The sequence below is a fragment of the Gobius niger genome, assembly GCF_951799975.1.
Source record: "Gobius niger genome assembly, chromosome: 1".
NCBI lineage: Eukaryota > Metazoa > Chordata > Actinopteri > Gobiiformes > Gobiidae > Gobius > Gobius niger.
The window spans coordinates 8,235,869-8,249,728 of record NC_136852.1 but is presented as its reverse complement, the minus strand read 5'-3'; the positions used below and the strand labels follow the sequence as shown (position 1 = coordinate 8,249,728).

At 39.5% G+C, this 13,860-nt stretch overlaps 1 protein-coding gene across 5 annotated transcripts in view; it reads left to right on the top strand.

Moving 5' to 3' along the window:
* LOC306975571 (cell adhesion molecule DSCAM-like) overlaps window positions 1-13,860 on the top strand; it is a 231,536-nt gene that overhangs the window by 192,253 nt on the left and 25,423 nt on the right. For 3 of the 5 annotated variants that reach the window (XM_079573155.1, XM_079573159.1, XM_079573157.1), the window contains 6 exons: window positions 1,383-1,550; window positions 3,894-3,964; window positions 6,105-6,348; window positions 8,350-8,496; window positions 13,029-13,184; window positions 13,295-13,428. In XM_079573155.1, coding sequence (XP_079429281.1) covers window positions 1,383-1,550; window positions 3,894-3,964; window positions 6,105-6,348; window positions 8,350-8,496; window positions 13,029-13,184; window positions 13,295-13,428 — 920 coding nt within the window. Of the gene's footprint in view, window positions 1-1,382; window positions 1,551-3,893; window positions 3,965-6,104; window positions 6,349-8,349; window positions 8,497-13,028; window positions 13,185-13,294; window positions 13,435-13,860 lie in introns of all 5 variants that reach the window. The other 2 variants (XM_079573156.1, XM_079573158.1) reach the window with 1 other exon arrangement.

The window sequence follows — 13,860 nt, the reverse complement described above, 5'->3', positions numbered from 1 at the left end:
ATACGATGAAGTACAGCATCCGTAATATCTCATGTTCATCTGCTCAAACAAACAGGAGTCAGGGAGAGTTGAAAGGTGGAGAACCAAACCTCCTGTGGTTGCCCAAACTCAAGCATTTATTCAAACAGATATTAGTACTTTTCATCATATCAATCTGACGGTCCACATTGAAAAATCACCCCCAGGAAGTATTTACTGGAGGGCTATAAACACTGACCAAACTATATGAAAAACTACAGGATGTAATTTAGAACAGTGTTTCCCAAACTGTGGTGTCACCGGTGGTTGTTGGGCTTTTTGGGATAAAGTCATCTGCAATTTTAGTTCTTATTCCTTTTAATCAGAGATAGTTTCATTACTGCTTTAGTAAACAACTAGTTTAAACACAATTAATGTTTCTGCGGAATATTGAAAGTTAAATGAATTATGCCAAAATGAAGGCCTTAAAGGTCATTCAAAAGCATTCAATCATATTCAAACTGGCCTTCAATCTAAATTTCTTAGAAAATATGTTTTTCCTTAGGCAGAACCTCCAACAAGGACTATTTTTACTGCATAGATACGTCAAAAACACAAAAACTATTGTCTAAAACAAAACCAGCTACAGTTCTGACACAATCTACACAATGTTTGGCTCAAAAGTTGCCCATTGTGTCCAGTTTTTCACATTTGTGTCATTATTTTTTATTTATTTTGGCTTTAAAGCAGTACTAAATAACTTGTTTACCTTAATAAATCCTTTTTGTAGACCCTCCTGGGGTAATACAAGTGCTAATGGGACGATTGGGGGCTCTTTCATCTCCCTCTGGTGTCTCTGGCCAGAAAACCATTGCAACTTTGCTGCCATCGGGTCAGAGCCACCAATACACATCAATGGAATCACGAAGAAGAAGCTAACAGGCTAACGGGCAAAGCTAACTGTGGGCTAGCACCACTTAAACCGTATTTGCAACCAAGTTTGAGTGGAAAAAAATGTATCTCCATTGTTTAATTGGATATACAATATCCCTCTCTCACTTTGTCTTTTCCGTCAGTGTAGTATTTACTCTCATGGACAATTAATGGGTAAAAAATCATGTTAAATTTGACTTCCTGCCACCTATAGAAACCCTGACAGTGCAGTACAAATTAGTTCAATTAGCGACCGTTTTTGACTTGGTTTAGTCCCGATTTCACCTCAGTTTAGGCCTGGTGGTATTTTATGAGGTGGTACTTGATGTGAAAACCTTGAGAACCGCTGCTTTAGAACATACAAATAGCCACTTTCCTTTTACAAAATGGCCGCTTCACTGCTGTAGATAATAGTTATGATCATTGTTAGACTCCGCCACTTGTCAAACACATTCCATCGACCCACTCTGTGTCTCTCCTGAACCTCGCAGCGTCGTGGCTGTCGGCCCAGGTCACCAAAGACGTGTCGCCGCAGCTCAACCAGGCCACCATCATCGACCTGCACCCCTCCTCCACCTACAACATCCGCATGGTCGCCAAGAACATCATCGGCAACAGTAACCCTAGCAACGAGCTCACCATCACCACGGACGAAGCCGGTCAGTCAAAGTCCTTTCTTAAGTGTGAACAATAAATCCAGTATTTTACATTTGAAAAATCTCTGTAAGTCCAATATAAAGGAACTACAATTTCACACTCGCCTTGAATTGTGCATATTGTGTTTTCTTTACTCTTCATCACTGATTATGTATTATTGTTGATTTCACTGTGCATTTATTTTTCTTTTTACGTTTATGTACGATGTGTATATGACACATTAGACATGATTTGCTGAAACATAGTTAGCACAATTATATTTACATTTTTGATTAAAAAAATAATAATAATAATAATACCCAACTTTCTTTAGTTTCTTTATATTTATAGTTTCACTTCCTTATTGGACACTGACAGGAAGTGACATTGATAGATACAGACAGCATCTCTGGAATCGCCCATATATGGTCATTTTTTAAAACAGTTAAGGGGAAAACAATTTTGAAAAAATTTAAATTTTCTCTAATTATTCAAAAACTACTGTAACAAATTCTGAATTATGAATATAGTTTTCTACTAAATAAAGATACAAAGACATGGGGAGGAGCAAAGTGGTTCAACAACCCTTAAATACATGAACAACGGAGAATGCTAACTTGATGCTACATGTTAGCATCGGGCTAATGCTAACGGTTAGCTAGCGCTTGCTACAACTGCCATTTTTTCACTCCTACTGAACAATCTGTTGTGGCAAAAAAAAAAAACATGGGCCCCATTTACACTTGACTTTATTTCTGTGTGATAAATAAGTTCATATTCCACCAGAAAATGGCTAAAAAGAGTTTCTCTAAAGATTCTATTTTCCCCCTCGGTGAAGCCACGCCCCCTTCTATGACGAGATGCTGTCTGTATCTATGGAGGAAAACCATTTATAACTGTTGCTGTGCCAGCCATGTTATAGATACAGACGGCATCTTGTCATAGAAGGGGGCGTGGCTTTGCCAATTGCAATTTTCTGGTGGAATATAAATGTATTTACCACACATCAATAAAGTCAAGTGTAAATCGGGCCCATATGGATATTTTCTCACAGCAGATTGTTCAGTAGAAGTGAAAAAATGGCAGTTGTAGCTAGCGCTAGCTAACCGTTAGCGTTAGCCCGATGCTAACATGTAGCATTGTGTTAGCATTCTCAGTTATTTATGCATTTATGGGCTGTTGAACCACTTTGCTCCTCCCCATGTCTTTGTATCTTTATTTAGTAGAAAATATATTCATAATTCAGCATTTGTTAAAGTGTTCTTTGAATAATTAGAGAAAGTTTAGATTTTTCTCCAAATTGTTTTCCAACATGACCATATATGGGCGATTCCAGAGATGTCGTCTGTGGGGAACGAATGAGTGAATGAAACTTTACCTCCATCAATGCCACTTCCTGCCACTAGTTTAAAAAAATATAATAAAAATAACTTTTCTGCCCGACATTTGTTCCTTAATTTGCTGCTTCACTGATATAAGATGATAATTATTACTTACAACTGTTATCCATCTAAATAAGTCATATTTCATTTCAAAAGCATTAAAACCTGGCATAAGCACTTTAAATTAGAAAATTCACAGTGTGTCCTTTTGATTTATTTTCTTTGTTTTTATTATTATTATCTTTCACATATGACACATTATTCCCCTCGAGAAAAGATCCATTTTGAATATAATATTTCTGCGAGAATTTTATGCCTCTGTTGATTCATTGTTGACAGCCTGAGTAGGCCAACATCACTCATGCACAAGCTGAGTCTATGCCAACCTGCCAGGGCCCAATGCTTCCAGATAAACACAGACAATTCTCATTTATTAAAGATCCTAATTTGTTTGTATAGAAGGAAAAACAATCATGCCTGAAGTAATATGCTGATCTGATTAACAGCAAGATTCTGGTTGGTTTTCTTGTGAATCCACTCCATTGAATATATTCTTTTTTTCGGACTGAAACATCAAACCTGCATCAGCCGAGGAAGGGTTTTTAGCAGGCGATAGGCCACATAAAAATTACAACGGAAAGGTGTTAAGAAGATGTTTTTTGCCGCCAAATCCCTGCAAATTGATAAATCATAAACCAATTAGCCCTGTTGCATATGCGATAAAATGTGTCAGTTTTCAGTAGCCATTTATTTAGTGTAAAACGGCCCATTTGAGTGGATTCACTGCGAAAATAGAGTAATCCAATCAATTCCCTCATAATTAAAGGTTAAGCTGATGATGATGTTGGAGCATTTTCTGATTCTTAGGGAGCTGGTTCAGAGCTAAAAGGTGTGTAAATTATCCAAGGCCGGAACGTGCCGTCATCTGCGGCTCAACAGCACCCTCTAGTGGATTGTAATGGAGGTTGTTTGTTTGTCTCTCAGCTCCTGACGGTCCTCCACAAGACGTGACGCTGGAGCCCACCTCGCCGCAGACCATCAAGGTGTCCTGGAAGGTAAAGTCTCGAGTCTAATGTCATGTTGCACACCTGATGATTAGAAGTTGTGTTGTTGTATACCGAAAAGCACAGAAAAATGTCATGTGTGGAGTTCACATGAAGATTCTTTGTGTTGAATTTGAGCCAGTTTGAACTAATCTCAGATAAAAACTGCTAATGCAACCGGAACAGCATAAATCCCACTTGAAATCAAACACATTAAATTTTGCCTTTATAAATATTACTTTCTCACTTGAAATGACACAAAATAATCTTCCAGTCTTCCACCGGGCGTTAAAAGTCATTAAATCAGTTGTGCCAAAATGAAGGCCTTAAATGGTATTATAAAGGCATTAGATTGAACTCAAACTGGCATCTAATCAGAATTTCCTGGAAAATAATGAGATTGCTCAGCTATTTTGGCTGCAAAAGGTAGTCAATATCTCTGTAATGGCTGGACCAATGGCTGCTGGCAGCCCTGCTTTTTGACCACAAACGTGGGGGCCGCCATTGCTGTAGTACCTCCATATCGCAACTAATATTAATAAAAATAATAATGAATCGGTTTTATATAGCGCTTTTCTGGACACTCAAAGACGCTTTACATTGCATTATTCATTCACTCCATACCCGGTGGTGGCAAGCTATTATTGTAGCCACAGCTGACCTGGGGTAGACTGACGGAAGCGAGGCAACCAGTCTGCGCCATCGGCCCCTCCGACCACCACCAACCACTCACTCACACTACATTCGCTAGGCTTCCTGGTGTTACTAAACGGTCTCCCATCCAAGTACCGACCAGGCCCTTCCCTGCTTAGCTTCCAAGGTCTGACGGGATTGGGCATCGCAAAGGCGGTATGACCACTAGGCCCCCATTGAAAAGCATTGGAGTTTAGACACCTTAAAAACAACTTTAACGCCTGGTTTCAATTTTTTCAACACTAGACTAGGCTAGATATTCTTCCTGAGATAACGCTGGGTTAATCACAATATATGAAACCAGGCTGGTTTTCGTAATATGAATTTTTGAAATCTCGTACTTAATGAGGGTCGGACTGTTAGCATTGGAGCAGCGTGAGCTACACGTCACGCAAGGGCCGAGTCCACGGTGAAGATCCCGCCCGTATGTCCTTTTTAGGAACATGCTTCGTCAGAGCTGGGGAAGGGGAGTCTGTAAATCCGCCATGAATTCGGCCGTGATCATTATGGTAAACGGGGAGGAGTGAGCATAAGACGTCCATTTTTTTTTACAGTCTATGGGCTGGACCTACTGTATATCCACATGAAACAAAAGCTGTCACGAAGTTATCTCAAAGCCCACATGAACTAAGGTCTAGTTACTGTCTCATGAAGGTGTCTCAAAGTGGAGACAATATTCAAAACATTGCGCTCAATGTTGGTCGGATGAAAGGGACTTTCGGCCATAAGATCAATGTGGCAGCTTTGTGATTCCAGTCACTTCCAAATAATGATCAGGGAAACCATTCAGATTTCCTGGTCATAGGTTTCTTTCCAAATCTATGTCCCTCCCATTGAGTTGTTGAACTGAAATTATGACATGACATTCTTGGATGTCATGAACGCAACCTATTTGTCTTTGAATATATGTAGTTGTTTTTTTTCCTTATGGAATGCGCACATGGTATTTCATTGATTTAATTTGCATTTGAGGCATTAAATCAAAGTTTTTATGCAGGTGGCATCTTTGGAATTGCCCATGTATATTCATGATCGAAGCAGCCAGCGCAGGGAAACAAAGATGATCAAAAAAATGAACTGTTACATTAACAAATGCTAAATTATGAATATATTTTTCTACTCAGCAAAGAGCTAGGTGGTTCAACAGCCCATAAATTTATTTAAAAACTGACAATGCTAACCAGGAAGCTACATTAGCTTCATGCTACATATGCTAACATTAGCAACAAATGCAGTTTTTCGCATCTACTGAACAATTTGCTGTGAAAAAACACCCACATGGTGTGTGGTAAATATGTTTATAGTCCTCCAGAAAACGGCTAAAAAGAGAGAAACATTGTGATTCCCATGAGAGGTTTTCTTCCCCCTCAGCTAAGCCAGAGTCACACTTTACCATTGTTGCGTAAGAACATTATCGAGAGGTATTTCTGCTTCCTGAACCTTTATGTCTCCCCTCCAGCCCCCGCACAAGCACCTGCAGAACGGGGTGATCCGGGGCTACCAGGTGGGCTACAGGGAGTACAGTCCCGGGGGAAGTCACCAGTTCACCATCCTGAGCGTGGACAGCACCGGAGACACCAGCGAGAGCATCCTCCTGGACAACCTGAAGAAGTTCACCCAGTACAGCGTCGTGGTGCAGGCGGCCAACCGCGCCGGGACCGGGCCCTCGTCCCAGCAGGTGGTCACCAAGACGCTGGAGGACGGTGAGGCTCATGTGTTCTCTAGAAAAACATGGTTAAGACTTGTAGGTCTGTTATGGAGGCACAAGCACCAGATTGTTGAGGCTCAGTGCTTCAGAGCAAGAACTGGGTTAAAAAGTCATGAACCCGTTATCTGCCATCTTAGGGGTTAGGGTTATTTTCTCCAGTTATGCATATCCAAATCTCAAAGTGTATTAACAGGAGAACTTTCAGCCGATATGCCAGTGTGCTACCTCATTTGAAAGCCAAGATCTTCTAGTCTATAAAAATAAAGGATGTGTTCATGTTGCAAGTCATATTGTCTACAGTACACAACATGTTTTTTTCCCCCCTTTTTCACCCGTTCCCTCCACCCTGTTCACCCCCTACCCCCATGCCACACGTCTCAAAACACAGAAAACTAAAAATGAAATAGATACATCACAGCTACGGCAACAACACTATGTATGGAATATCAGAAAGAACAATCGTAGATAGAGAAAAAAAAGTAAAAAGAAGAAAAAATAAATTTGAAAAAAATGAAAAATCAATAAATAAAAGAAAAAAGAACTGGGGTGAATTTGGGAAACATTGGAGAAATTTGGGAAATAATGTGAAAATTTGGGGCAGATTGGGGAAAAAATGGGGAAAAATTTGGGGGTAAAAATGGGGCAAAAAAAGGATGTGTAAGATCTGTGTGAGTGAAACACAACTTGCATAACATTTGCTGTTCCTGACCCTAAACCTCATCGGTTTAAAGGAATTGTGCCAAAATCAAGGCATTAAAAAGCATTAAATTCAACTCAAACTGACATTAAATCATTTTTTGGAACTAGTTCATTGAATAACCAAAAGTTATGGTGAAACGCATTTAGCTGCTGTTTTGGCAGAAATTGCTCAAAAAAGTTGCTTGCTGTGTCCGATTTGCTTTTGAATATCACATTTTCTCCTCATTCCTCTGTTTTATGGAAATCTTAGACATAGAATATGCACATTTTTGCGACTGTGGCATTTTTTTTATAGCATTCAAAATGGTATTAAAAGGCATTAAATTTGACTTGCCGCTGCCTGTTGAAACCCAATTCTCAGACTGCGTGGTGTGGACGAGGCGATTGGAAACAAAATATTAGCATTCTGACTAACTTAGATGCATTTGTTTCATTTAATTCAAGGCTATTTGTAATATTTAGGTGATATTTCTTTGTAAAAATGGTATTTATCTTATCTTATTAAAATAGGACTTTCCCCACAGATTATTGTTCAAAGATAAGAGATTGAAGCAGTGATTTCCGACTTTCTCATTAATAAATTTGAAAGTAAATGTTCTCTAGGACAGTGGTTGCGAGCACAGAACAGAAAGGCCTAAGATGATTCAAGATATTTGAGAAATATTGATACTGTATTTAATCTAATTCTTAATCGACAACTGTATATTTGTGAATCTACTTCAAATACCTTACAAAGTAAAATATATAACTCATAAACTAATCCACCATGATAAATACATGTATGTCCCTAAAGAGCTACACATTGATTATAGTAAAAAAAAGAAAAAAGTTCAGTTCATCTCCACAGACTTAAACCATGGAGTATTCTACCATCTAGTGGACACATTGTGAAGTGCAATTTACAAACTATGGTATAAAATGTTTCACTGGTAAATTTAAGGCAGTTTTTCCCTACATTGATCTTTAGTCAAGGCCACTGAATAAATTTAGCAAAAACAGTTTTACAAGGAGCTTATTGAATACATTCAGATTGCCAATTTTTTACATTTTCACTCCAAAGCGTGTTTAGGTGTCCAATTTGCTTTTAGATATCCGGATTTTTCATTGTTTCTTTGTCCACAGGAATGGAAAGAATCTTTAGAAATTGTAAATGCAATAATAGGATTTATTTTGACAAGCTGCTACCTGTATAACCCTTAATTTGATGTATGTGCAATTATGATATTGAGTTTTAATATTTTTAGCACATGTTTGTAAATAAACCTCGTTAATTCCTGTTCTCTTGTCTCGTGTCCAGTGCCTTCTCGGCCGCCGGAGAACGTCCTGGCGGTGGCGAAGTCTCCCGAGGTCATCTCTCTGTCCTGGATGCCGCTGCCCCGAGAGGCTCTGAATGGGAACCTGCAGGGCTATCGGGTCATCTACTGGGCCAACCTGCCCGACGGAGGTACCAGAGAGACAAAGACATGACAGCACATCATTTAGTTCAAGTCAAATTAATGTTAGGTGATGTGAACGGTTCAAACTGGATCATCTTTTAAAACATAGCAGGAACGTGAATATGTATCTTGCTATAATTATATATAGTTAAAGCAAAGTAACTTTTTTACCTTAATAAATCCTTTTCGTAGTTCCTCTGGGGGCAACACAAGTGTTTATGGGATGATTGGAGGGTCATTCATCTCCCCCTGGTGTCTCTGGCCAGAAAACCACAATTGCAACTTGACTGCCACCGGACCGGAGCCACCAATACACACTAATAGAATCACGAAGAAGAAGCTAACATGCTAACGGGCACAGCTAACTGTGGGCTAGCGCCACTTAAACAGTATTTACAGCCAAGTTTGAGTGAAAACATTGTGTAATTGGATGTACAATGTCCCTCTCTCCCTTTGTCTTTTCTGTCAGCGTAGTATTTACTCTCACGGACAATTGATAAGTTAAAAAAAATTGCAACTTGCTACGACACCTGCAGTTGTGCTTATGGCCTCTAGGGGCAAGAGTTACTTCTGCTTTAATTTTACAATGGAGTTTCTTTTGTGAAATGGGCAGAGGCGAGTCGTTCTCGGTTAAATTTCTTTATGAAGAAACTGTACTTATTAGAGTAGATGTATCATTCAGTACTTTTTACTTCTACTCCTACTTGAGTAAAATATAATAGTTACTTGTGCCGCTGTGAGTACATTTTAAAACTACAAAAGCTTCTTGTCGCCCTAAAATATACAGTATATATACAGTATCAGTTTGTGTTTCATGGCTGTGGGGTATTTTTTTGTTGATGATTGTTAGATAATTTCATGTTTTGTTTCTCATCATTTATGTCTCAACTGAAACATAAATCAGACATTTGTGCTAAAACAGTCACAGTGACATTTTTTACTTTTATTTGAGTATTTATTTAAGTCTCTACTTTTTACTTGAGTAAAATGATTTCAAAGTAGCATTACTCTTACTTGAGTAAATATTTTTGCCACACTGCTCACCTCTGGAAACAAGACTCCCCAAAAGTTAAGGATCGTGTAAGTAAAGACCCACACCAGTGATGTGGGTCAATGTATTAAAAGGAAAAAAGAAAATTGTACCAGACCCGCTTCCTGACCCGCATTTTTTAGTACTAGACTAGTACTAATCTTCTTCAATTCAACAACCCAACCGACCATGACCCGAATATCATTACAAATATTTTTGGATGACTCGTAACCCACACTGACCCACACATTAAAAACACATATACATACAGCATAATCTATAAAATATAAAATTGACCCAACCAATACCCATTTAAATTCATATCACTATGCCTTACACCAGCTATTCCCAAAGTCCGGGACATCGCGGCCCCCTTATTGATCCGAAAACCTCGCGGGGCCCCCGCAATAGTATTAATTTATTATTTTTTAAATTTTACTGCTAAAATTACATGAAAAACAACAATTGTAGTTAATGCTGATTAAAAGTGGTATATTTTAGCAAATAAATGTACATTTCCTTTCAAAATTAGTGTTTTGTCAATGTACTTGTTGTGTAGACAAGCTTTGGGGGGGCTCCTTGTAGTGTCTCTGAGGACCCCCAGGGAACCACTGCCTTACACCATATAGCTATTAACTATGACTAGTAAGTGCTAGTACTTCAACACAAAATGGGCAAACAAGCTCTCAGACAATCTGCGTTCAGACTGTCTTACAAAATATAAATGAGGCAGTAGTTGTTGTGTAGGTAAAAGAAACACAGATACGTAATATCCTCTATAGTTGAGTGCTGTGGAGAGTCTGTTAATGCACTACACCACAGTGGTGCCGTGGTGCTTTCGCCCGGAGTCTGGCTGGTCTGCATCAATAATTCACGATGCAATAACTGGGCAGGTTTAGTGCCTCAGCTGAGTGACAGGCTGGAGACGGAGGGGGTCGAAAAATATGGTCTTATTGACAGAAAGTACAATATACTGCACCAGTTTAATGAGAAATGATGCCTGCGCTCAACCAGTCGCCTGATTTACTTTTCAATGAGGTTAGAAAAGTTATATTTGACTCTTTATGTTGAACAGCAAAGCACACATTTACTTTTTAAAGATATATCTCATCACAAACAGCCGTGATTTGTTTATTATTCATTTGCAAGCACCATATTTTAATTTTAACCTTTTGTACACGATGAGCTACTTTTACATGTCCCTATCCTTCACTTTACTGATTCTGTTCAAGATGTTCAGAACAGCATCTAAAATACAACTTGTCTAGCATGTGTTGAAATGAGAAATGTAGAAAGATTTTGAGCTACTAAGATACTGGTTGGAGATCTCTGTTTTAAGGCATGCTGGATCTTAACAGCGCCCCCAAGTGGAAGTATTAAAGCTGACACAGCAATCTGCCAAATTGTAGTTCTTGGCGCTGATATGCTGAGTATCTGTTTGTATTTTTCATCCCCAAAACAGAGCCCTGCCCTGTAATAACATAGTAATGATGATAATGCATTTTACAGCCCTATCCCCAATTTATTACCAAGAAAATAATTGTTTCCTGGAAATATAGGTCTTTATCTGGGTTAGGGTTATTTCTAGAGATGCACCGATCCAGCTTTTTACTTCTGATACCAATGCCGATACTGGAGGTTTGAGTATTTGCCAATATCTGATATTAACTGATACTGATGGTCCTCTTTTCTCCATTGTCAGATCAATAAAGTCTCATCTCATCTTGCAAACTAGACATCACAGATCAATTATCTATTTATAAACTGATGGAAAAACACCAAACAAGGATCCAAGGACTTTCCTACACTTAATATCCTTGGGTATATGAGAAGAACTAAAACCAACACAGTGATTGAAGTCTACAGGTTCTGAGCTTTAAAAGATAAGATAAGACTTTATTGATCGCACAGTGAAGGAATTCACTTGTTACATCAGTTCTCAGGAAACACTCTGTGGGTGCAAAATAGACAGGAAATGTCCAATCAAGTAATTGTAACGAGAAGTATCTTATATATAATGATTAAAGGAGCTATACCTGATTGTACAAAGAAACAGGGTCACTCAAATTTCAAATTGCTATTTCCTGGTCCAAACTCATCTCAAACTTTCCTAATGCATTTGCAACATCAACATTCGTCAGGGACTGAGTTTAAATCAGGTTTCACAACTTTCAGGGAGGAAAACTGTCAGTTCACTGTAAAATATGCCTACAAGACTGTTTAAAAGGCTTTAAAACCAATGTTTTTTGGATAAATATCTCATTCCAATAACAGAAAATAACAAAAATCAAAGATAGCTCCTTTAAAGGGCAATTACAGTGGGTGTGAGGCGTTGTCCATGATGGATGTGAGTTTGGCTAAAACCCTCCTGTCCCTCACCTCCTCCACAGAGTCCAGGGGGCAGCCCAGGACAGAGCTGTCCCTCCTGAGCTCATATTCACTTAGATTTAGTTTATGAAAGTTGTGTTTTTATTAAATTGGTGAGAGCCAGAACTGGTGTCGGTTCAGTTTCAGATACTTGGAGCCAATGCACGGTATAGCGCAGGGGTAGGCAAGTTTGTGTCATGGAGGGCCGATTTCCTTCATTGCCAAAACACCAAGGGCCGAAACTCACAATTGTAGCCCAAAGTAAAGCACCTTTTTTCTACAAATATAAGTTTTGCACATAATATATGACCTAATGTTGTGTTTTGCTAGGAAATGTGAAAATATTGACAGTATTTTCCACATTTTAGAGTCCTTTTCATGTATTTGGTCTCTGATTTATGAATAAATGTTTCTTAAAACTTCCCTTGGGGGCCAAAGGTTTTATGCTGAGGGCCCAATTTGGCCCCCGGGCCTCACATTGCCTACCCCGGGTATAGCGTTTTTTTCCCCCAATATCAGCTCCAATATCCAACACCAGTATCCCTAGTTATTACCATGAAATATATGTAATTATCCTTGCTTTCATTTGCTGCTCCTAAACTCCACAACAAGGCGATACATGGTCTTTTTCATGGTCGTATACAGTGAAATATCATATAAACCTCACAAGAGTAAAATGTTTATACAATGTGGGCCAATATTGGGTAGAATCCAGATTTCTTTCAGATTGCACTGAAAGTAAATGTTCTTTTGAATGCTGTTAAGAGAGCTACACTTAGGTGGTAACTGCAGTTATGTACCTCACAAATATCTTTACAGTAAAATTCACACTTGTTTAAACCAATGGATGAGGATCTACTTCTTGGCTCTCATCATAACGGGGCGCTGACATGGCCCACAGAGGCTACGGGCCGCTCCAACTCCAGACAGATCGCTATTATATGGATATTGATAACTATGAGGACTTTACACTTGCCAGAAACAACTTCAGGGCCTGGCGTAAAGCCCGGGGACGTGTGGAGGGAGGCTGCAGTTCAGACATTGTGTTTTGGGCCAATATTGAGCACTTTGACTTTTCCAATTAACTCGTACTTTGTGCAGTGCTACTGATTAAGGCATTTCATTCCATTTCCTGTGTCGCAGAACTGGGAGAAATCCGTAATGTGACCACCAGTGTTCCCTCTCTGGAGCTGGACGGCCTGGAGAAGTACACCAACTACAGTATCCAGGTGCTGGCCTTCACCAACGCCGGGGACGGGGTGCGGAGCGAGCAGATCTACGTGCGCACCAAGGAGGACGGTACGACAACGATATACATTACAAAATTAGGTTTAGCCCTTTGCGGCAGTGTGAGGCTGTCTTGTGAGTTGCTCTGAAGTGACCCCAGGCTTGGTTTTGTCCGGTTGCAGTGCCCGGGCCTCCCGCGGGGGTGAAGGCGGCGGCGTCCAGCGGCTCCGTGGTGTTCGTGTCCTGGCTGCCTCCGCTCAAGCTCAACGGGATCATCAGGAAGTACATCGTCTTCTGCTCCAATCTGCACCCGATGGTAATAGCATTTGTGTACCACGAGATCGCTGGAGTACACGATTCGATATTTCTAGCATCCTAAATCTTCACAGAGATGTGTTCATAAGCACATTTCAACTTTCAGAGAGCAGGAACGTCACAGCAATGTTTACAACAACCATTCTGCCCGTTCTTGATCAATACAAAGGCTACAAATGTCTTCTTTTACTCAGATTTACTCCACTAATTGAAAGAAAGTAGTTCTAGATATCGCATTTTTGTAGCATTTATTAAAAACACTACTCTGAAACACCTTTGAAGCATGGCTAAAATATTGAATGTAATGGTTTGACTCTCTAAAACCTGTATTTTACTTGAGGGGAGACACTACAGGCAAAACTCAATTTTTTGGGCCAAATTGGTCTCTGAACATACAAGCTTTCACCCGGATACAGAAAATATGCCTAATCTT